This window comes from Drosophila arizonae, chromosome 2, assembly GCF_054131065.1.
Source record: "Drosophila arizonae isolate 15081-1271.41 chromosome 2, UAZ_ARI_1.0, whole genome shotgun sequence".
In the NCBI taxonomy this organism is placed as follows: Eukaryota; Metazoa; Arthropoda; class Insecta; order Diptera; family Drosophilidae; genus Drosophila; species Drosophila arizonae.
Window position 1 is genome coordinate 28,725,394 of NC_142922.1, and position 21,559 is coordinate 28,746,952.

Sequence of the window (21,559 nt, forward strand, 5' to 3'; positions counted from 1 at the left end):
GCATCGCTAATTTTAGTCAGTCGGAAATCATCTTCGAACGTTAAAAAATGGATCGGTAGCTAAAAGAGATAATTTAAAGCGAAAAACGCAAAGAAAACGGCTTTTGTCCGCTATTTCAGCGATTTTTTTTGTGTTGTAATCAGCAGAAAATTTTTAACAACAGCTACAACGACCAAACACCACCAGTCAGTCCCAGGCAATAACCAACAGCAAATTTTGCAATATTCAATCAAATTTTACTGCAACCACAATAAAATCAACCATATTCAAGCCCCCACAAATACATATATACCAAAATATCTACCACAAAGGTAAAAAGCAAGGAGGATCAAATCATTTAATATTGAAAAAAAAAAAAATAAAAGAAATATTCAATTTTGTGCTTGCTTCTGCCAATGTGATGAGAAAACCCAGCAACAATAGCAACAACAACAGCAACCATTACCAACAACCGACCGACAATAGCGCAGCGCAGCCGACGTCAGCAGAACAGCAGCTGCCGAACAGTGGCTGAAAAAATTGTTTTGCCAAAGTAAATTTTCCTGCGACAATTTTCCTTCTTTTTTGATGCTGCTGCGCAATTCGCAACGACGCCGACTGCAACTACATCAAGTGAAAAAATTGTAGTAGCAAAAAATTCAAATCAAACTATTAATTTCTTGGCAGAGCAGCCACAGCGTAGCAGCAACAGAAAAATCTTTTCAATAGCCACCATTTTGAATGAGCGCAGCAACAACAGCTAACGCCGCAGCAGCAGAAGCAGCAGCAGAGAGAGCGAGAGCACAACGCAGCCGTTGCAGAAGTAGCAGCAGCGACGTTGACGTCAACGCTGTGTCTTATTAGCACTCTGTAAGAGCGAAAAGGAAAAGGAGAAGACAAGCTTGCAGCTGTTAGACCGGAATAGTTCTCAAAAATACGGTGCGTGCATTCGCTGGTGTGATAGGAGTAAAGAGAGACTGTGTGAGTGCCAAAAGGAAAACCAAGGGATTCAAAGTCGAAAGACAGCGCCAAAATTATGGTTTTACGTATTTTGGAAGAGGAAAACGCCAGCACAGCTGCTGCAATGGAGTTTGCGTCGCTGCGACGCAACGCCGGCAGCGGCAGTGGCAGCAACGCCAACAACAACAACGCTAGCGGCTCTGCGGACAGCGGCGTAGGCGGCAGCAATGTCTCTTGCAGCAACACGGACAACAGCTGCAGCCAAAGTCAATCAGGTGAGTGTTGAATTTCAAGTTTTTTTCTTACTACTTTTTCAACTCCTTTTCTGTAACTCTTTCGCTCTTACGCTCTTTGGCTCTCCCTTTGAAGCGCAAAATGCGGCTGTGCGGCCACTGTGCTAAGTGTGTGCATTGAGACTTTATTTTGCAGCTGCCACGCAAAACACTAGTGTGTGCGAGCGAAATAGAGGCATCAGTGTAGAACGCGGCGCCCTTCATCCCTATATCTTACACGCTAGCTGCCCTTGTACGTATGTGTATGTGTGATTCTGTGCATGGGCTGTTTTATTTTTTCGGTTTCGTCTTGTCTTCTTCGGTGAATTGTTCTTACGCCGCTATTCGTGTAATGTCTGCCACTTGGTGCTTCTTATTGTTTAGTTTCGAATTCGTTCTGGAACGCATTGCACTTGCCTCTGTGTGCGTGTGCATGTGTTTTCCGATTACCATTACGCATTCGTTTTACGTACAAAATATTTATAAAGCTGCGACGGCCCCTGGCAACAAATGGTTTCTATGTACATTCCTATTTCGAACATTTCCTAGAATTTATCTGACTGTCTGCAGGCATCCCTTGAGCTTCAGCTTTAAAAATATATATTGAGTGTAGGGTATGTTTAAGTATATGCATATCGACATCAACTGGATTGGCCGTCGATTGCTGCATGTCCCGCTACCTTTTAGGTAATTACAGTGGGCTGCAGTTGCTTAAAGTGCGCTCAAATTTTGGAATGCTTTCACAAATAATATCGCATAAAGACTTCCTCATTCATATATGCATATGCAATCCGTTTAGATGCAAATGCTTAGTCTAATAAAAATTTATTTTTTAAGTTCTACAAAAAAATATTAAGAACCTACGACGTATATTCTTTTTTACAATTTATTTAATTTGTTTGATTTTCGTCGGCAATTCACTATGTATTTGTTTATATTCGTTAAAGCAATAGTATTCGCCCCTATCATATGTCGTGTTAGCAGATCATCTGAGGTCTAGTTTTCTCTATTATATTAACTACATAACGTGTACATATAAAGAAATTAATTTATTTCAATGCAGAATATAGCAAACACGTTTTCTAGATTGCGTTTTACAAACTCCTGTGACGTCAATAGCTAAGATTGCATCACATTTAATTAAATAAAAAGAAAAAAACAAATAATGTGTTGTATAATAATATGTGAGATATACATATGCAACGCTGAGGAGGATATGATAAATGATTGATATTCAGTTTTATTTTTACATATGGGCCAAGAAAAAGAAAGAAGATTGAAATATGCAGAAAAGTTCTGAATTTTGTAAATTACACATTTTTAAAAATTATAGAACTATGGACAATCAATTGTAACAGCAACTATAAAACAAAAATAAGAATAAATGAATTGGCAAAACTATAATATATTTTTTATTTAAATAAATAGATTGTTCGATTTGATTTTTTTTATTCTGTATACTCCCTTTTAATTTAAAATAATATTTACTTGGATATATTTATAAAAATTACTACTATTATCTTAAAAAAAAAAAACTGAAATATATTTTTTATAACCAAAATATTTCAAAATAATAATAATAATATTAATAGGGCATTGTTCAATAGGATTGTTACTGTGTCATATATATTTCTTATACTCTCTTTATTCATGTCTTTTGTATTATTCTTTTAACACTAATCGTTTGGTGCGTCCTTTCCCATTCACTGCAAATAATACTCGCCCCGAAGCAATAAGCACCTCTTGGCCTAACTCTAGGGGATCGTCCCCATGTATTCGGTCCCGACTATTCAAGAATTAATAAATGATTGGGTTATCTGTACAGGAAAGAGAAATGTAAGAGTGGCAGCGATAAGATAGAGAGGGTATAGAGCAACAAACAGCTGGAAGGAAATGTGCAACACATATGAAAACAGCTCAGACAGCTGCTCCGTTGAAGAAGAGACGCAAATAAAATCGAGGAGAAAACTTTCCCAGAATTTTGTCTACCCGGTCCCTGGCCAAATGTCTGAAAGGGTTGGGGCGGGTGCGGAGTCGGAGCTGCTGTCGACTGAGTCAACGTTGTGTGGGCAGAACCGTGAAATGAATTATTGTTGTTGCTGCTGTTGCTTTTGAACTAGCTGCGCGCCGAGGCTTATTTCCGGAATTGACAAATTAACGAAATTTATTTGCATTTTTATTAAGTTCATACATATACAAAAGTTGGTATAAAAAGAAAACAGAGCTAAATGCGTGCAAGCGAGATGGCCTCTGTAAAACATGCTCAGCTATCTTAACTGAGTGTGCAGTCAATTTATACAAAATGATTCACGGTGCGAGCTTTTTTCGTTACTCGAAGAGCTTAACAAATGAAAACGGATCACGAAGTGTTAATAAACTGTAAAGCGAAACTAGCGACTGCGGCAAACAGCGACTGCGACTGCGACTGCAACTACAGTAGCAGCGCAGCGGCTGCACATAACCTTGATGACGTTTATTGCACTTTGGCGCTGCAACCAGCGGCAGAAACAGCAGCAACAGCAGTGGCAGCGGCAGCAACAGCAGAAACCCAAAATAGAACGACAGTCAAAGCAAACGAGCAAACAAAAACGAACGAACGTTGCGAACAAAGACAAAGCGATGAGCGCAGCTGCCGCCCGCTCTCTGCCCCAAGCACTGTTGTACTGCCTCGCTCCAACGCTGACCGAGTTCGAGGCATACGTCTGCTGACGTGTAGCGACATCGCGACGCGTCGCTGCTACTAGTGCAACAGCAGCGGTGGCAGAGACTGACGATGACAAACCTAAAACAAAAACAAAAAACTTTTTTAAATAAATAAATATTCAGCGAACAAAAATGCAATAGAAATCACGTTTATCAGCGCCTTAACTGAGCTGAATGCATATCAATTGAAATGAAGGCTATGTCTATGTGAGCGGGGAGGGCTGGATTTTTTTTAGCAGTTTGCAGCTGCATATTTGATGCAAGCCTCTAGTGAAAAAAAAAAAAACGGGATTTGGGTAGAAGGCTTCGTTTGTCGCTGTATCGATAACTTATTTTCCAATGAAAGTTTATTGTTACTGTAAATATGTATGTACTTACATACACACTTTGTGGGTGGTTGTTTGGCCAATTGCCACCGTGCGTTGGTCTATAGCACGATTAATGAGTGACAGGCGAGCAGTATTAAGTATTAATAATCACTATTGTTTTTCTCCACCTAAGCACAGGGCCGTCTACCTTCTGCTTTGTAATAGCAATACGTGTGCGTGTGCGTACGTGCAGCCTCACACGCATTTCTCCCTTACACAAACACAAGCACATTAATGCTTACAATATTCGTATATTATATGCATGTAAATGTAGACGCTGCCCTGCAATGTTTTTTCTTGCATATGGCAACGCTATAGCTGTCATGCAATGTATAAAAAAAAGGTAAAGAAATTTCATACACAAAGATATGTATGTACATGTGTATTTATGCATGTTGTTTTGAGAAAACAAAGCACCATTTAAAGTAGTTTTTGTTGTTTTAGCTTTACTTTTTTTGCCCTTCCACTCATTTGTTTTTGAACGCAATTCGCACATCAGGCGATGATATTGCTGTGCTTGTGTCAGTTTGTGTGTGTGTGAGTTGGTGTAGATGTTTGCGTTAACCTCGTTTTTCACGCTGCCCTCAACAAAAGCACGCCAGCAGCCTACGTGATGTTGTGCTTGTATGTGTAACGCTCACTCAAATTCAGGTATAAGATTGAGAGCGAGCGAGAGAGGGAGACTGAGAGAGCAAATGAATGGCAGCGCCGTTTGTGTTTGTTCGATTTTGTCTTTTGGTCGCTCATTCGCTGTTGGTGTTATATGTTGTTTGCGTGGTCATACCGGTCTTTTTATCTGTGTCTTTTTATATGCGCTCAATGTCTGCGCGCTCTCTCTCTCTCTCTTTCTTTCTCCCACTATCTGCTGGGCATACCCGCCTGCTCTCCATGAACCCCTCATGCCATGTGTTGGGGCCACCACTTGTCGCTTTTGTTGTTATTTTGCTGTTTGTGTTTTGAGCTGCAGCGAGCGACAAAACGGCTGTCGCCTTTCGGCTCAGCTGGTTATCGGTCTGCGCGTTTATGTTATGTGCTTCGTTAAGCTCTCTCACTCATATATTTACTTCGCCAGCTCAAAATAAAAACAAAATAGCAACGTGCTGTGTAGCGCTCTGCAGTTCGATTATGTCAGTCTCCATTGTTTCGTCTCTCTCCGTCTATCTTTCACTCTCACGCACTCTTCTTGTTTGCTGCTCATGTGTTTGTAATGAAGATTTCATTATTTTTAATAGAACGCAATTTAAATTCGCTAAACATTGAACACGATCTGCTTTCATCTTCCGCTTCCCACTTCGCACACGCCCAAGCGATGTTGCCGAATTTCACACGTCATTCTATTTCGCTCTTTTGCGCTGTGCAGATTTTTTTTTTTTTTTTTTTTTTTAAATTTAAAAAGTACATTCATATGTACATACATATGGCCCGGCATCGATTCTTCTAATTGAATCAAATTGAAAAACTTTCCATAGTCAAGTACTCAATTGTTTTTATTACCTCCAAGAACAGCGGGGGTCAAGATTTATTAGCTCTCCACTCTTATTTAAGACCAAAAAATGTTTATCTATTTTGATTTAATTAATTCTAAACCTTCTAGATGCTTCCGTCTGAACATTTTACAATTGCTTGAGAGTTAAAGAGTGTAAACAAAAACAGCGAAAGCTCGTATACAAACCTACATAAGTACATATGTATGTATGTATATGGTCATACAATTACTACTTATTGACATAATGTTCATATGAAACGAATTGTTAAAAATATACATACTCACATACATAAATACACATGTATTTCATATCTCTTAACCGCACCAAGTGTTGAAAAGTCACGTAAGCAGAAACAATGTGCACAAACATTTGCTACGTCAGCGTGCGTTAACTCACTCTTTGGCACGTGCAAAGAGCACGCTGCTCAGCATAAATATTTCAAAGCTCTGCACACGGCTGCTCTACCCTCTCACATATTACAAGATTGTGGACAGCAGGCAGCTGGCAATACTCTTATTAGAAATGCGGTTGGCCTCACACTTTGTCGCTGAGTTGTGCTTTTTCGCTCTCTTTCTTTTGCTGCTCAGCTCTGCTGTGTACTGTGCTGCTGTGTCTGTGTGAACCTCTCTCTCTCATTGTGTTAGTATTTTGGCTGCTGCCGCCTGGCCTGGGCCTGAACACTGGTCGCAGTTCGACGACGCGTGTTTGTTTCTTTCCTCGTTTGCGCCGCGAGACGACGGTCCGGCTATATTTTTGTCCGTGTTTTAAGAATTGTTCCGTTTTTATATATTTCACGCCATTCGGTTTTATCATATTCGGACACACACACATGTATACACTATTTTTCGCAGCGGCCGCAGTAAAATCGAACTAAAAACAGCAGTCCACGTTATAGTCTCCCACACATTCGCGCAAACACACCGGATCTAAAGATTTTCCGCGTGTTTTCGGCAACGTTCATTCATCAAAACTCCATCGGTTCGATATATGTAGAATTTTGGTTGATTTAAATATGTATTGAAACATAACAAGCAAAACTAACTTGTAGTTATCGCGAAAAGAGTGAACGCAGTTTTAAAGAACGGAAGAATACCAAAGAGGGAAAAAACGTGCGAAGTTAGCAGTGACGTTGACTGAGCAGCGGGCGTTGCTTAGATAAATTGCGTTGCGGCTAATAGCAAAGCACAAAAACAACACCGACAAGAACACAAGCACAAACATGTTGGGTAAATACAATATACAAAGAATCTAAGCAAATTACCTATTATAGAAGCTTTAAGCTTTAGAACTTGTATGTATGTACATACATACATGCATATGAATGTGGACATGCATACACACATACAAACATAAATTGTTATCCCATATCCATATCCTCATATTTTTAATTGCGCTCTCTGAAGTGAATTCTATTAAAATGCCGGTTTTACATTTGTGCTTTGCCTTTTGTTATTCATTCATACTGACTTTCCGTTAGCTACATACATAAGTATGTACTTACAACAATGTGCGTGTGTGGTTTGGAATTTGCTTTGCTGCTGCATTTCCTTGTTGCTACTATTATTACATATATGTATGTATTTAATTGTGCCGCCACTTCCACTTGGAATTTATTTTTTATTTTTGAAGAATGCATAAAAATGCGAAAAGAAGAGAGAAGTATATGTCATTTGGACATTGTGCATATGCATATGCATGAGCACAGTAAACGGTAAATAGTTTTTAAAAATCCAATTAGAATTCATGCCAACTACAATTGTAAATCAATTGGTGGGGCCAATGTCTTGTTATCATGTATTTTTTCAAGGTAATTGAGCCAATTGGACTTCAGTGCAAAGGACCAGTAATGTGGAACAACAAGTATATTTAATTTAAATTATATTTTGAATTAGCGTATTGTAGAGAAAAAATGTACAGTTTCTCACACAATCACTAATTCAATCACTAGGGTCAAATTAGTTTTTGTTGGTCTCATAAATATGGAATCATTTTTAATTGTTTTTTTTTTTTATTTTATTTTTTTTAATTGCAACGAAGATCCCTGGTAGGCATATGTGTGCAGCAGCAGGCAGCAGTACCGTTGAGTCACATTTTGCTTCCAGTAAGAATATGCGTCGTAGCAAACAGGCTCAACGAGTCTCTAGTTGGGGGAGCGGAATTAGTGCGTGCCCATGTCTTTCGTTCGTTCTCTTCTGGTACACACCCACAAGCACACAAATGCAACGACTCACAGTTACAGCCTAGCAAATATGGCGACCTTGAACATTTTGCCGGCAGGCCTAGCTACAAATATAGAGACACACAAATACCCATTCATGACACGTCTTTAAGTGTGTTTGTAAATTTGTTTTTCATATTATAATTATGCATTATAGTTTGTGCTTTTGTTTTACAAACACATACACACTCGACAAATCGCACGCCTCGCACACGCCTGCCTTACCGGTAATTTTCGCTGTTGTTGTTTTCTTTACTTTTCGCCATTTTTGTTTTACTTTTGCTTTTACAATTTTATTCGGCGGCGCAATAATTTTCTTCTTCTTTCGGGTAAATTTGTGTTTGTTGTTGCTGCGGCTGCTGTTTGTATGAAGTAACACACCATCAGATTGAGCGCCAGCAGCAAAAGAGAGTGACAGCTTTAAAGAGTGAGAGCGTAGCGTGTATCGGCCTGACATTTGCGTTGCTCTTCGAATGGTCTTTGCTCTCTCTTCATTTTCATATGAATAGCAGCCGCATGTGTTTGCACATTGACAACTTTCTTGTTTCGAGTTATTATTTTTTGTTAATAAAATTAAATTTGAAGCATTGTATTTGTGTTTTTGTAAACAAGTTAATTGGCTTTCTGCTACTACTTTTTTTTATTAGGCTTGATTTACTGTTTGCTCTCCTTTACTTTACTGACTTTTGTATACGTTATCATAGTCATAGTCTGTCAGTCAGTCAATTTATTTTTGCTTCTTTTATTGCTTCTTAATTATTGCTGTTATTGTTTATGGTGCTTGGCTTTTGTTCTGCAGCTTTAACTAAAATTGTTCAAGGCTGTTATTATTATTGTTTCTCTTTCAATTTATTTTCGCTTTGATAGGACTGTTCTCATATTTTTGATAACTGTTTGGCTATCAGCTTCGTTTTGATAACCCTATTGGGAGACGGGAAACTCCTCCGCTCAGTGTAAAGAATTGGCAGACGCTTTAATGCGAGCGTCTGTTATTTTCTTCTCTCTCATATTATTAATTTTGAAGTACCTATATATGTATGTAAGTTGACTTTTGTTTTGAAGTGGGTGTGTTTAGTTAAGTTTGACCTTGATTTTAGTTCTCTTTATGAGCATCAGTCTAGCTATCTTGCTTAATAATGCATTGAGAAACAAAGGGAGATTGATAAATTCCAATAAAAAATTTTCTATAGTATTAAAAAGTACAGATTATTTCTGTCACATAAATATAGGTACTTTTCCATATTGATATTGACTTTTTGGTGTAATTAGACTTTTATATTCTGTCTTGAACTCTAGAAATTAGTATACTATAATGGATTTTGCAGACTGATTGGAACTGAATTGAATTCGTTGTCTGATTGGCACTCGACTCCAAGTTGTTTGTCTATACTAACTAGACTTGTTGCTCCTGTCTTATTGGAATTTTATGGCTTATGAAGGTTAGGGCATAACAACAACAATGTATTATCTTCGCTTCTTTTTCTACTACCACATATTGCATCACCAGAGCAGCAATAATTATAATTAAAACAAGTCAACAACTGTCAGGCTTTACCAACAACTGTTTCAATTTGCGATTCTTGGGCAAACATATAACAGAAATTGTTGCTGTTCTTTTATTTTTATTTTTTTTTTATAGCGTATTTATGGCAATATATCTGAAACGCAGTTTATTAATTCTTGCATTTACTATACAAATATATAAATGTATGTATATATATGTATGTATATTTGTAAGTATGTGTAGGCACAATCTCTTTGCAAATATTTGCTGTTTAGTTTTGTTTATAAAGTTGTTCTGGCAATTTAATGCTAAAATATGCCAGCAAAAATTATTATTATTTTTGTGTGTGTGTGTGTGTGTTTAGGAAAACACAAATACCCTGCAAAGAAAAGAAGTACCTAAAGAGGTTTCTATGATAGGTTATCCTACCCTATGCTCACAAATGCAATGGTTGTCGATATGTAAATTGCTTAATATGAGTTTATTAATTGGAAATTATTGCTAATAGCTCTACAAATGCAAATAACAAAAGCGAGTACGACGCAATTAATTCAAATTGAGGGGCTCAACTAGAGCTTGATAGCTTGATTTCTCAAACCCCTTAATTGATCCTCGCCTCGCTTCGCAGTCTCCGCTTTGCCGGCCGGCAAATGCGTCGGAGATAATGTTGAGTCAAAAGCTAGAAATCGTATACCCGTTTTTTGTTTTTTATTATCTTTATTGCAAAGCAACGGTAGAAAGAATATGTGGAATAAGAAAAAGAGAAAAACAACTATTTTAAGCTTGTTTTGGTTTCAGTTTTCTATGGCTTCCAACTGACGTTCGACTGAATCACAAAGAAAACATCAGTACATATCTATGTATGTATATATCATATATTGCAAATATACTATATGCCATACAGATGTATTTGTGAGTGATTTGATAATCGGTAACCCGAGAGCTAAAGGCAAAGCTTCTCTCATCTTTGCTTAGATAAGCGCTCGCAAACCTCAAATGTTTCTGTCGCCTGTCTTGGGTTGCGCATCAACAAAATGAAACCAAAATAAACAATCTAGAGTTTTTTGAGCAGGTGTTTTTCAAGAGTTTAGGCTGATGAAATACGTCGAATAAGGTTTCATCAGGCGTTTTTGTAGTCGATTCCATGAAGACATCGACTGATGTTTTTACAAAAGATTAGCTACTGATTAGTTAGGTGGATGACATCTCCTTTGGAACACAATAATGGAGAAAATTAAGAAAAACAAAGGAATAAAAATGAATGATGAGAAAAAAAGTAATAATAAATAGAAATCACTGTAAATTGTTTATAGCTTTTCGACAACAAATTATCTGTCAATTTATCATAATTTATTTTCTTGCAGCTGAAGGAAAGAAGAAGCTCTTTCATGAAATCAAGAAATTAACAAAAAATGATTTGCACAAATTTCAAAAAGCAATGCGCAAAAAGTTGCCAAACATAAACGAAAGCGATAGGAAAGAAAACACAATAAAAGAACAGGAAGAATAAACATAAATTTTTGATATTTTGTTGCTTTCCACAATTTAATTTACGTAATTGATAAGAATTAAAAACAGAAAGAGAAAAAAACGCACTAAATAGGCCACATTTAAATTTAGATAAGAGCAAATGGCCATGTGTATGTGTGTGTGTGTGTGTGTGTGTGTGTGTGTGTGTGTGTGTGTGTGTGTGTATGTGCGTCAAGTGGGCAGTGAAACGTGTGTGCAACTGGGCGTGGCAGCGCAGATGACGTGTTTGCAGCTGTGGGGGGTGCTTGTGAATTTCGGTGGGCTTTCGGCCAAAATATTCACTCAGCGGCGAGACACAATAATAAAACGAGAATTTAACAATCGCAAAATCATTCGCTGAGAAACTGAGAAATGACGTCCGAGAATCGATGATAAATGAGATTGAAGACGGCGGCTGCACCGGAACCAACTAAAAAACAAATACATAGAATGGAATAGGATAGAATAGAATAGAAATTTAGTACAAAATAAAAATGAAAGCTTCTCTAAATATTTCAAAGTAGTATTTATTTGTTTATCAACGTTTGCGTATGTATATATTGCGTTCTAGATAAATAGTTAATGCCAGCAGCCAGCTAAAAGGCGGAAGAATATACGAGAATGTCTAGAAAGAAATTGGGTCACAACAAAATACTATACAGTATATACATACATGAGTAGTGCGTGTGATTGGCAAGTGGATTTATAAGGCATGCGATAAGAATGATTGATTGCCTCTCAGTCTTGTTGTATCTGTAGAAAGTAAAGTAAAGATGGTAGGAACTCAATATTTTTGCAACACTTGTGAGAGTTATTAGAAAGATCGTTGAGGGATTTATCTTTTCAGAATGACATGCATAAATGTAGCGAAATAATGATAATATAAATCAAAAGATTAGATTTTATTATTTAAATACTACTATTAGACATTCCTAGCTTTTCGTTTTCTTCTCTTCAATAGTTCCATGATCAAGTCATGTTTGTTTGTAGAGCCCTATCCAATTATTTGCATATATATATATATGCCTATTCAATTACTTGGAGTAGTTTGTTCGGTCTGTTCGTTTATTTATTTGATTATGCGCTCAACAACACCACGACGACACTCAGTCGCCAAAGGCCAATTACCTCTGACGCTCAAAGGTCCAATGCCTATGAGCATTAGATTTATTATTGTATGGACATCCAAGCAAACCCCTTCAACGGTCTCAAACCAGCCGCCCACTTTGCGTCACTCCCCACTGAACTCTACTGATTATGAGTTGCATTTGCGAGCTGCAGTTGGCGATTGGGTGGGCCAGCGATCTGTCAGTTGTTCCGCCTCCACCGCCTCCTCTCTCTCTGTCTCTGTCTCTGTCACGCTCGCTCTGCACTTCTTCCTTAAACGCATTTAAGTGGCCAGACAGAGTCGTAGGTCCCATGATATCTATAAATAGAATATTGAACGCACAAACGATTCGTGTGCCTGGTTTATGACAGCAATTAAAGAGAACCAGAAAGCGAAACCATATTGATCACGCCGCATTTGAAATACCCTAAAAGTCAATAATCGTAAAGATATACCCTTAAGCCTAAACTATTGGGACCAGAAAATTGAGTTTAAAAAATATATATAAAAAATTCAAGACAACTTAAAAAAATATATTTTTAATAAATAATAAAAAAATCAATTTATTTATCTATAAAAATAAAAGAACAAATGTTTACAAAAGAAATCTTATTAAAATAAATAAAAGCTGTTAGGAATGAGTTCGATAGCTAAAAAAATAACAATCGATTTGTTTTCGATCTTAGATAAATATATGCAATCTTTATAACAGTATTCTCAAACTTGTTGCACACCAGGTACAAATATTAGTGTATCCTACCTACAAGGGTATTAAGTGCAAAAATGCGTTGAGTATGTCTGCTGCTCATGATCATTATGATCACAATGAAGATTATTATTGTCATGAGCATTGTCAGGCCAGGCATCGATTGCCGCCTGTGGTCTTTACTCTGCTCTTCCACTTTTCGCCTTTCCCCTTTCGTCCGCTCGCTGAATTCAGTTTTCACATTAAACTTTTGATATGTATGCCCAGGTTTTCGATTTTTTACATATTTTATTTTTTATTATTATAATTTTTTCTTTTTACTCGCGACTTGTTTACGACACGCGATTTGCTTTCTACGCAGTTGCGCTAAAATTTTGTACTCGCCATGGCGATCCATCTATATATGCATATATTGTATTATTATTTTTCTATACACACTTGTTTATTTATAAACATTTATGCATTGATAAAAAACTTGAATATGTGTATGTAGGAATATACACAAATATGGCAACTGGTCGCCGATAAATGTGCGCAAATATTGATTGTGCGAGCCCAAAACCTAATGGTCATTATTTATGTACATATTCCTCTCATTTTCTTTCGGATTGCTGTAGCTGTGACGCGACTTGATGAGCACTTGTTGCTTTATTTGATTAACATTCTGTTGAATCTGCATTTAACGCCAGTCTACGAAATCGAAGGCTGCTCAACAAAAATCTATGCAAAGAATTAAAATGTCACGCTTTTCAATTTATAAGATGGATAGCAGCAGCCGCAGTCGTAGCACCACAAAAAGATTCAAAAAGTTTCACCAAGACTCATCGAGGCTTATTTAATGAATTAATAATTATGTATATATGAATGAGCTATGTTTGCATATGTAATTTTTTTAGAATTTTATGACAGTCTGTGGTGACATTTAATTCCTAATTTCTGCTTCAAGTTAAGACCCTATCATATCTCCGTGTATGTAAATATAAATGATAAATAATAAATCTGTCTATTTTATGTTCTCATATACAAATGGCTTTGAAATTTCCCTTTTAAATAGCTAAGCTTCTTTTTCATTTGACTATATTAAGCCGTAGTCATACAGTCATAGTCTTGATTTATGACACCTGATCAATATATATTATATATATTATAAATCTTTCTTTATAATGCATAATTGTACTCGTCTTTTTATTCTAAATCTATAAAAGGGTATTTAATCATTATTTGCAAACTATGCAATACTTGGCTACGCTCTTTATAAAGCGACCTGTTGAGTAGGAAACCCCTTTTAAGAGGTGACTCAAACCGATACGAGCAACGAGCGCTCGACAGGTTTACACGTTATTCCTGATTATTATAAGAAATTAATCTTGTGATATTTCAAATAAATTATATGTATATGTTATTTCTGGTAAACCGCTTTGATTCCAAATTTAAATTTAATTTTATTAATATATATGAAATGTATATTTTTTAATATTATAATTTAATATTCATACAATATATTTTTAAATGTTAAAATAATTTGTTATAATTGATTAAATTTTCTTCCGCTAAAGTAATTAAACATTTATTTATTTTTTTAAATGATACAATTAATTAATTTTTGTTTTTTTTTTTTTATAATTTGAATGTTGTAAATTTGAATAATAGTTTTATTATAGTTAATCATATTAAAATTTAAATTTGAAGTACATATATTAATATGTAAATCAAATCAGTTTAGCAATAGAAAGTAAAATATACATGTTTTTCATAACTATTGAAACTCTTAACAAAAACATGCCACAAGCGTGTGATATATATTCAGGTGTAAACATACATTTTTTTTTTAAGAGGCATTTCAATTTGTGTGCATAAAGAAATTATCTTTAGGGGTCAACAATAAATGAGGTCGGCAGTAGTTCTTTTCAGCAACAGTTCGCCGCGAAACGTTGCGCAGAGCAGTTGCAAAAAATAGCAACTGAATTTGTAGTTCATTAGATAGATAAAGATCAAGCGTTTCTTCAATTTCATCATATTTCATTAATACTTTGCTTTTTATATAATTTGGTAATAGATTAGATTGGTATAGATTATATAGTTTTTATTATAATCTGTCTATTTCGCTTTATTTTGCAATTGTAGACGGCCAGAATGAGTTAACGCGCTATAGCAGCGAAGATGTGTCCGGGAACGAATCGAGCGAAGCGCCGAACATGACCGAAGTGGAGCGTCAGGCGGAGCTCAATCGGCACAAGGAGGAGATGCAGAAGAAGCGTCGTAAAAAGCGCATCAGCTCCTCGCTGCACTCGTCAACATTTCAGGGCAAGTAGATAAACCTATATAGATAGGCTTGATATATATATCATAGATCTGTATAATAATGAAATTGAATTTCTCTATTTCCATTTTAGAGTTGTATAAGCTGACGGGCGAGATATTGGGCGAGGGTGCCTATGCATCGGTGCAGACGTGCGTTAACATCTATACCGATCTGGAGTATGCTGTGAAGGTAATCGATAAGATACCAGGACATGCGCGTGCGCGTGTCTTTCGTGAAGTGGAGACATTCCATCACTGTCAGGGACATCCGGGCATCTTGCAATTGATCGAATTCTTCGAAGATGATGAGAAATTCTATTTAGTGTTTGAGAAAATTAACGGCGGCCCATTGCTCACGCGTATCCAGGAGCAAATCTGTTTCTCGGAGCACGAGGCGGCGCAGATCATCAAAGAGATCGCGTCCGGCTTAGATTTTCTGCACAAGAAGGGCATTGCTCATCGTGATCTCAAGCCGGAGAATATATTGTGCGTTAAAACGGATTCGCTCTGTCCAATTAAAATATGTGATTTCGATTTGGGCTCCGGCATTAAGTTCACCACGGACATATCATCGCCAGCGGCCACTCCCCAATTGTTGACCCCAGTGAGTTAGCCTAACTAATTAACTAAACTTTAGATCATCTCTTAATTCACCGATTCTTTTATAGGTCGGCAGCGCCGAGTTTATGGCTCCCGAAGTAGTCGATTTATTCGTAGGCGAAGCCAATTATTACGATAAGCGCTGTGATTTGTGGTCTCTGGGTGTAATTGCCTACATTCTGCTCTGCGGTTATCCTCCATTTTCGGGCAACTGCGGAGAGGATTGCGGCTGGAATCGCGGCGAAAACTGTCGAACGTGCCAGGAGCTGCTCTTCGAGTCAATTCAAGAGGGTATGCATAACAATGGTAAATTATTTACAAGAACTCATTGTAAGATTTTCTATTATTTCGAATAGGCCGTTTTTCTTTTCCGGAGGCTGAGTGGCAGGATGTGACCGATGAGGCCAAAGATCTAATTTGCCGTCTTTTAGTTAAACAAGCATCGAAACGTCTCAGTGCCGAAGCTGTGCTCAGTCATAAGTGGATTCGCATGTGCGAGCAGGAGCCGCTTGTCAGCAAGCAAACGTGCCGCCATAAGGCGCTGCAAACGCCAAACAATATCCGACGGTAACTATAACAAAATCCATTTAAAATATATATAATATATTCATGAATTTATTGTAATTATTATAGTAACCATCAATCGGCACGTGAGATCTCACAGTTTGCCGAGTCGGCTATGGCTGTGAAGCGGGTGATCCTGCAGCATTTCTCGATGCGCTACGATTATATGAAGGAGCGCCCGAACATCTACCAGCCCTCGCAGGCCTATAAGGACGCGTACAGCGATGAGAATTATAATCCAAAGCCGCCGGCTCACTATGTACGCAGTCGCTCTCGTAATGCATCAGCAACATCATCTGCTGTCCTCGCTAACAACAACGCAACAACAATTGCCTCCTCTTCGTCCACTTACGGCGGTCGGCTGTCTACGGCTCAGCGCAGTGGGGCTAGTAGCCTTAGCCGTCAATCGTCGAGGAATGCCTCTGGCATATTTAACAATAGCGGTGGCTTCAAGACCCTCAATGTGCACGAGGAGGACGATGACGATGAAGAGGCGTTGGAGGCTTTTGGTCGTCTGGATGACGGTGTAGATGACGAGTGGGCGCAGTCCACACGTCGGTATCAGGAGCAGCGCGAGCGCCAAAAACAACAGCAGGAGCAAAATCCGAACAATGGCCATGTTGGCGATCCAATATATGATGATGATGAGATGGGCGAGGAGGAGGAGGAAGAGCGAGACGGCGAGGACTATCAGCATTATAAACATTATTGGCGCACGCTTGGCGAAGATGATGGCGATGATTATCTCTATGAGCAGCAGCAGCAGCAGCAGCGTGAGGATTATATAGCTGAAGAAGATGAGTTCGACGAGGAGGAGGAGAAGCATAAGGAGCTGAAGAAAACTGATGCTGACAATCGAAAGCAATTGAAAGCTAAAGGTGATGAGAGCGAAGAGGAGGTTAAGGTAGTAGAGAAGGACGATGAACTTATTATTGATAATATGGAAAAAATAAAGCAAAGTGAATTTGCTACAAAAGCAACAACAATGCGCAACGATGCGCAGGAGAAAAGCGTGTTTAAGGGTGAGGAGAGGCAGGAGAACGAGGATGATGATGTTGATGGGCCTAAAAAGCAACAAGCAACGTCATGTGATATTAGTGCTACTACAATCACCAATACCAATACCAACATCAACAGCAACAGCAACAAAATGCAAACAACACCAGTTAAAGCAACAACAACAACCCAAACGAATGGCAACAAAGGCAATGATAGGGATAACGATTATTCTAATGATTACGATAATGATGATGATAATGATGATAACGATGATGAAAATGATAATGATAATGTTTATGATAATGATGATGATTATGTTAAACTATTGGATAGTATTAGTGATTTAAATGAAAAGCTACCTGAAATTTATGAGACTGCAAATATTGTTGTCAACTCAGCGGCAGTGCCGGCAGCAGAAGCAACAACAACACCAGCAGCAGAAGCAGCAGAAAGAGCAACGTGCCCACCAAACGATAATGATAACGATAACAATGTAGATGATTTGAAAGTGCCGACAACTGCAGCTGGGAAGACAACAATGCGAACGACTTTTGGCAAACAACAGCAACATCAACAGCAGCAGCATGAAGAAGAACAACAACAATCTGCTGGCAACAGTAACAAACAGCAGCGCAATGTTTACTTTGCATTGGATGCATATCAAAATGACGAGGATGCCGACATTGATGAAGAAGACGATGACTACGATGATGATGAAGATGAGGAAGATGATGATGATTATGATGATGAGCATGAGATGCAATCGGTTGGAAATGGTTTAAAGCCAACGATCCCAGCCATCTGCAATGCCTACACACGAAAGCAACGGCAGCAGCAGCAACAGCGCTATGTTGCGCCACACGCTGAGCCGCATCGCCTAGAGAATTGGCGCCATCGCAGCCATCAGCCGGAGCAGCCGCAGCGGCATAACATGATCGCTCCTGGTGGCGGAGGCGGTTTTCGAAAGTACCGCCCACCTTTTAGCACTGGCGGCGGCGGCGGCCATTATGGCAATCAGCAGCGCAACTATTTGGGTAGCTTCTCGCACGGCGGCGGTGCCGCTGGCTACAAGATACAGCAGCAGCAACAGCAGCAGCAGCAGCGGCATAACAGCGCTGGAAGCAGCAGCGGCGGCTCGCCGCCTTCTGATGAGCACTCGACGTCGCCTGCAACGCAGATTCGGAACTGGCGACAGGATTGCGTCTATGCGCCCATGCGTGGTTGCGGTATGAATCAGCCCAGCCGAGGTCTGCAGCGCGCCAATCAGCAGCAGCATCATCAGCAGCAGCAGCAGCAGCAGCCAACTGTTCGCATTGGCTCCGGCCGCTTTGTGCATTCGTCCCAAGTGCCGCCACATCTGTTGGATGAGCCGCCCACATTGGGCATCGGACTGTCGCCGCCCAGCGAGAGTCTATTGCTGCAGCGGCGCATGCGGCAGCAGCAGCGGCCCGGCGACTTGGCCGAGTATTGTGAGCCCGCTACGGCCAGTGGCTAAGTGTATCAAGAACAATTGCAACAACAACAACAACAATAACTGCAGCTATTAGAGGGAGTCCCATGTGGTTGGGAATTGCGGCATTCGAGCCAAAATAGAAAACAAAATCAAAGTTTGTTTAAAGTTTTCTTTTTCGTTTTTTCTTTTGTTCATTTTCTTTGTATAATTACTTTTTATTACAAATCACAAAACAACAACAAAAACATCTTAAATTTGCAAATTATAATCAATAATTTGCTTGATTAATTTCTTGAAGCGTTATACATAACAGAAACTGTAAACAGCAAGAAACTACTTAAAATTCCGTCTTAATTTAATACAAACTTACAAAATTGTTTTTCTGATAATCATTAAGATAAAGCAAAGAAGAGAGCCCTTATGAAGCAATCCAAAATATGCTGTATAATTAAGCAAAAATAAGAAGAAAGAGAAAAACCAAACAGTCGTTCGAATGAAAAATAAAAACAAAAACTTTTTTTATAAAAAAGATTGAAAAGTGGAAAAAAAACGAACATGTAATTATTCGCTATAATTTTTTATTATGAAAATAAAAAAAAAGATATGAATGCAAATTGCGTTTAAGCGAGTTAGACACTCACTCACACTTACACACATATATAAAGATACACACAATCGATAAAATTTTTTTCTATATTTGGAATGAAAAAGCAAAAAGTCCAGTTGCCGCCAAAAATTGTTAATTTTTTGTGCTTTTCTGTTGAGAGTAGAAGAAGATGGAGTTGTTTGCATATATCTGTTTGTTTTCTTTTTTTTGGCTCAAGTATATCAATTAAAAAAAAAAAAAGAAGCAAAGAAAACTTTGTAAACAATTGAGAAAATCCAAAATGTACAAGAAATTGTTTATCATTTTCATTTCAATTTGCAGAAATTGTTACAAAAAAAAAAAAAAAAAAAAAAAAAAAAAAAAAAAATTAAAAAAAAAAAGTATGGAATGAATATACTTAAGATCAAACCTTAAAGAAACCTGAATAATTGAGGGGCTCTGGAGAACTGTTCAGGGCCACACACACACGTCTCACACTAGCTCTAACAAATTTTCAGAAGTTCTAAAATCAATTTTTATTCAATTGATTAATTGGCATAATGAATAAATTTTTGTATATCAATATTTGCTAATGATGTAATCGAATATTACTAAAAAGTCCGCTTGAGCACACATTTGTGCGAAAACCAAGTAAGCAAATTTCCATTCCTTTAACAAGCGCGTTATAAGCTCTAAATTCTAAAAGGGCATTTCCCCACACTATACTTTTGATAAATTTCAACTTTTCCAACACTTTTTCTTTATACAAAATAGAAGCAGGAGAATTCTTGACACTTTGCTCAACAAGTTTTTTCTTTGTGTTTTTTGCTGGGCGTAAATGAAGAAAGAAATTTGTTACAACATAATAATAATAATAATAATAATACAAATTGTGATATAAAATGTAAATGTAAAATGCACCTGAAGGAAAATTAAGAAACTATCAACTGACGCTGTGCCATCAACAACAACAATACCGACCACAACAACTACATAACACTGTTAACAATTGTAGCGGACCTAGATAGGGGTTTAAGGGAGACCGAAATTTCATTAATAACTATGCTTTTTGTAATACTTTTGTTTTTCTGTTCCTCACGTTTACGCCCCCTCACCTGCCCCAACGAGAAGAGAGATACAAAATGTCAGAATGCTTAGCGACTCAACAATTTGTATACACATACGTATATAAGAACATACTTCTATTTTTCCAAACAACAAAACTTAACTAAAAATATAAAACAAAACTAAAAACTTCCATAAAAAAAAAAAGAAACTATTGCATAAAACACAAAAACAAAATAAATAGAAACATAATAATACTGCATATTTTTAACAAACTTCAAGAAAAGAAAAAATAAATTCAGTTACAAATTGAAAATGTTTTTAATATTTAAGTACGAACACCCCAGAGATAATTTTAAATAATTTACACAACTATGTATTCCTATAAAAAGAAACATCAGCTAATTTTGTTTGCATTGTAAACAGTAACTCACGACGATATTGATGATGGCAAAACAAACAACAAAAACAAAAAAAGAAAAATCGAAAAAATAACTAAGGAACGCTCTTGTTTTAATTTGTAAAACTGTGAGAAATGTTTCGCAACGAAACAAAAAAAAAAAAAAAAAAACATATATGATACCATTTATAAGAAAGAAAAGAACTAAGCGAGAGGCGTGTGTTAAGCAAGCAGCGCTCCAAAAGAGAGAATCGTATACTATACACAACACTAATTTACTCAACACTACACACTAATTTACACTACACACAAACACACACACACAGACGTACACATTTTGCATATGAACTAAAATATAAGTATACTTTAGTTTTTGCAAGAAAGAGAAATGTCCGTAAATATTACGAATATAATTTAGCCGTTACTATTTCTAATAAAAACGCGCTATTTTACTATTCGCAAATTCAAATAAACACTAATATACTCTGCGCGTCCCACTATGAGTAGGGTGTACAAAAAGTGTGCATAGCCGGTGAGCGATTTGTATTGAGTGAGCGAGTTTTTCAATCGAATGCCAACAATAACAAGCGAAGAAGTATATTGTTTTTGAACATGATTGGAGAAATGGCTAAAAGAAATCGAAAATTAAGCAACAACAAAAAATCAAGATGAGATATTGTTTTATACAAAAAAAGAAATGAAAAAAAAAAAACTATAGAAAAAGTCAATAAAAATGCAAAATATACAAAATGTTAAATTGAACGATTTTTATTTTTC

At 37.4% G+C, this 21,559-nt stretch overlaps 1 protein-coding gene and 1 long non-coding RNA gene across 3 annotated transcripts; one reads left to right on the top strand and one right to left on the bottom strand.

Moving 5' to 3' along the window:
• The first annotated feature begins 11 nt into the window (after window positions 1–11).
• Window positions 12–21,539, top strand: Lk6 (MAPK interacting serine/threonine Lk6 kinase). Of its 2 annotated transcripts, none has more exons than XM_089476633.1 (6): window positions 12–1,214; window positions 14,939–15,118; window positions 15,208–15,719; window positions 15,784–16,006; window positions 16,072–16,282; window positions 16,349–21,539. In XM_089476633.1, the coding sequence occupies exons 1-6, from the start codon at window positions 1,016–1,018 to the stop codon at window positions 18,771–18,773; spliced, it is 3,750 nt and encodes a 1,249-aa protein (XP_089332759.1). In that variant the 5' UTR covers window positions 12–1,015; the 3' UTR covers window positions 18,774–21,539. The 2 variants fall into 2 exon arrangements, with proteins under 2 accessions (XP_089332759.1, XP_017874224.2); XM_018018735.2 differs by lacking the exon at window positions 12–1,214 and adding an exon at window positions 6,506–6,995.
• LOC149270704 (uncharacterized) lies at window positions 3,355–6,389 on the bottom strand. Its single transcript, XR_016271696.1, has 2 exons — window positions 4,293–6,389; window positions 3,355–3,993 (listed from the first exon to the last, which is right to left on the bottom strand). It is a non-coding gene; the product is annotated as an uncharacterized LOC149270704 (long non-coding RNA).
• Window positions 21,540–21,559: the final 20 nt, after the last annotated feature.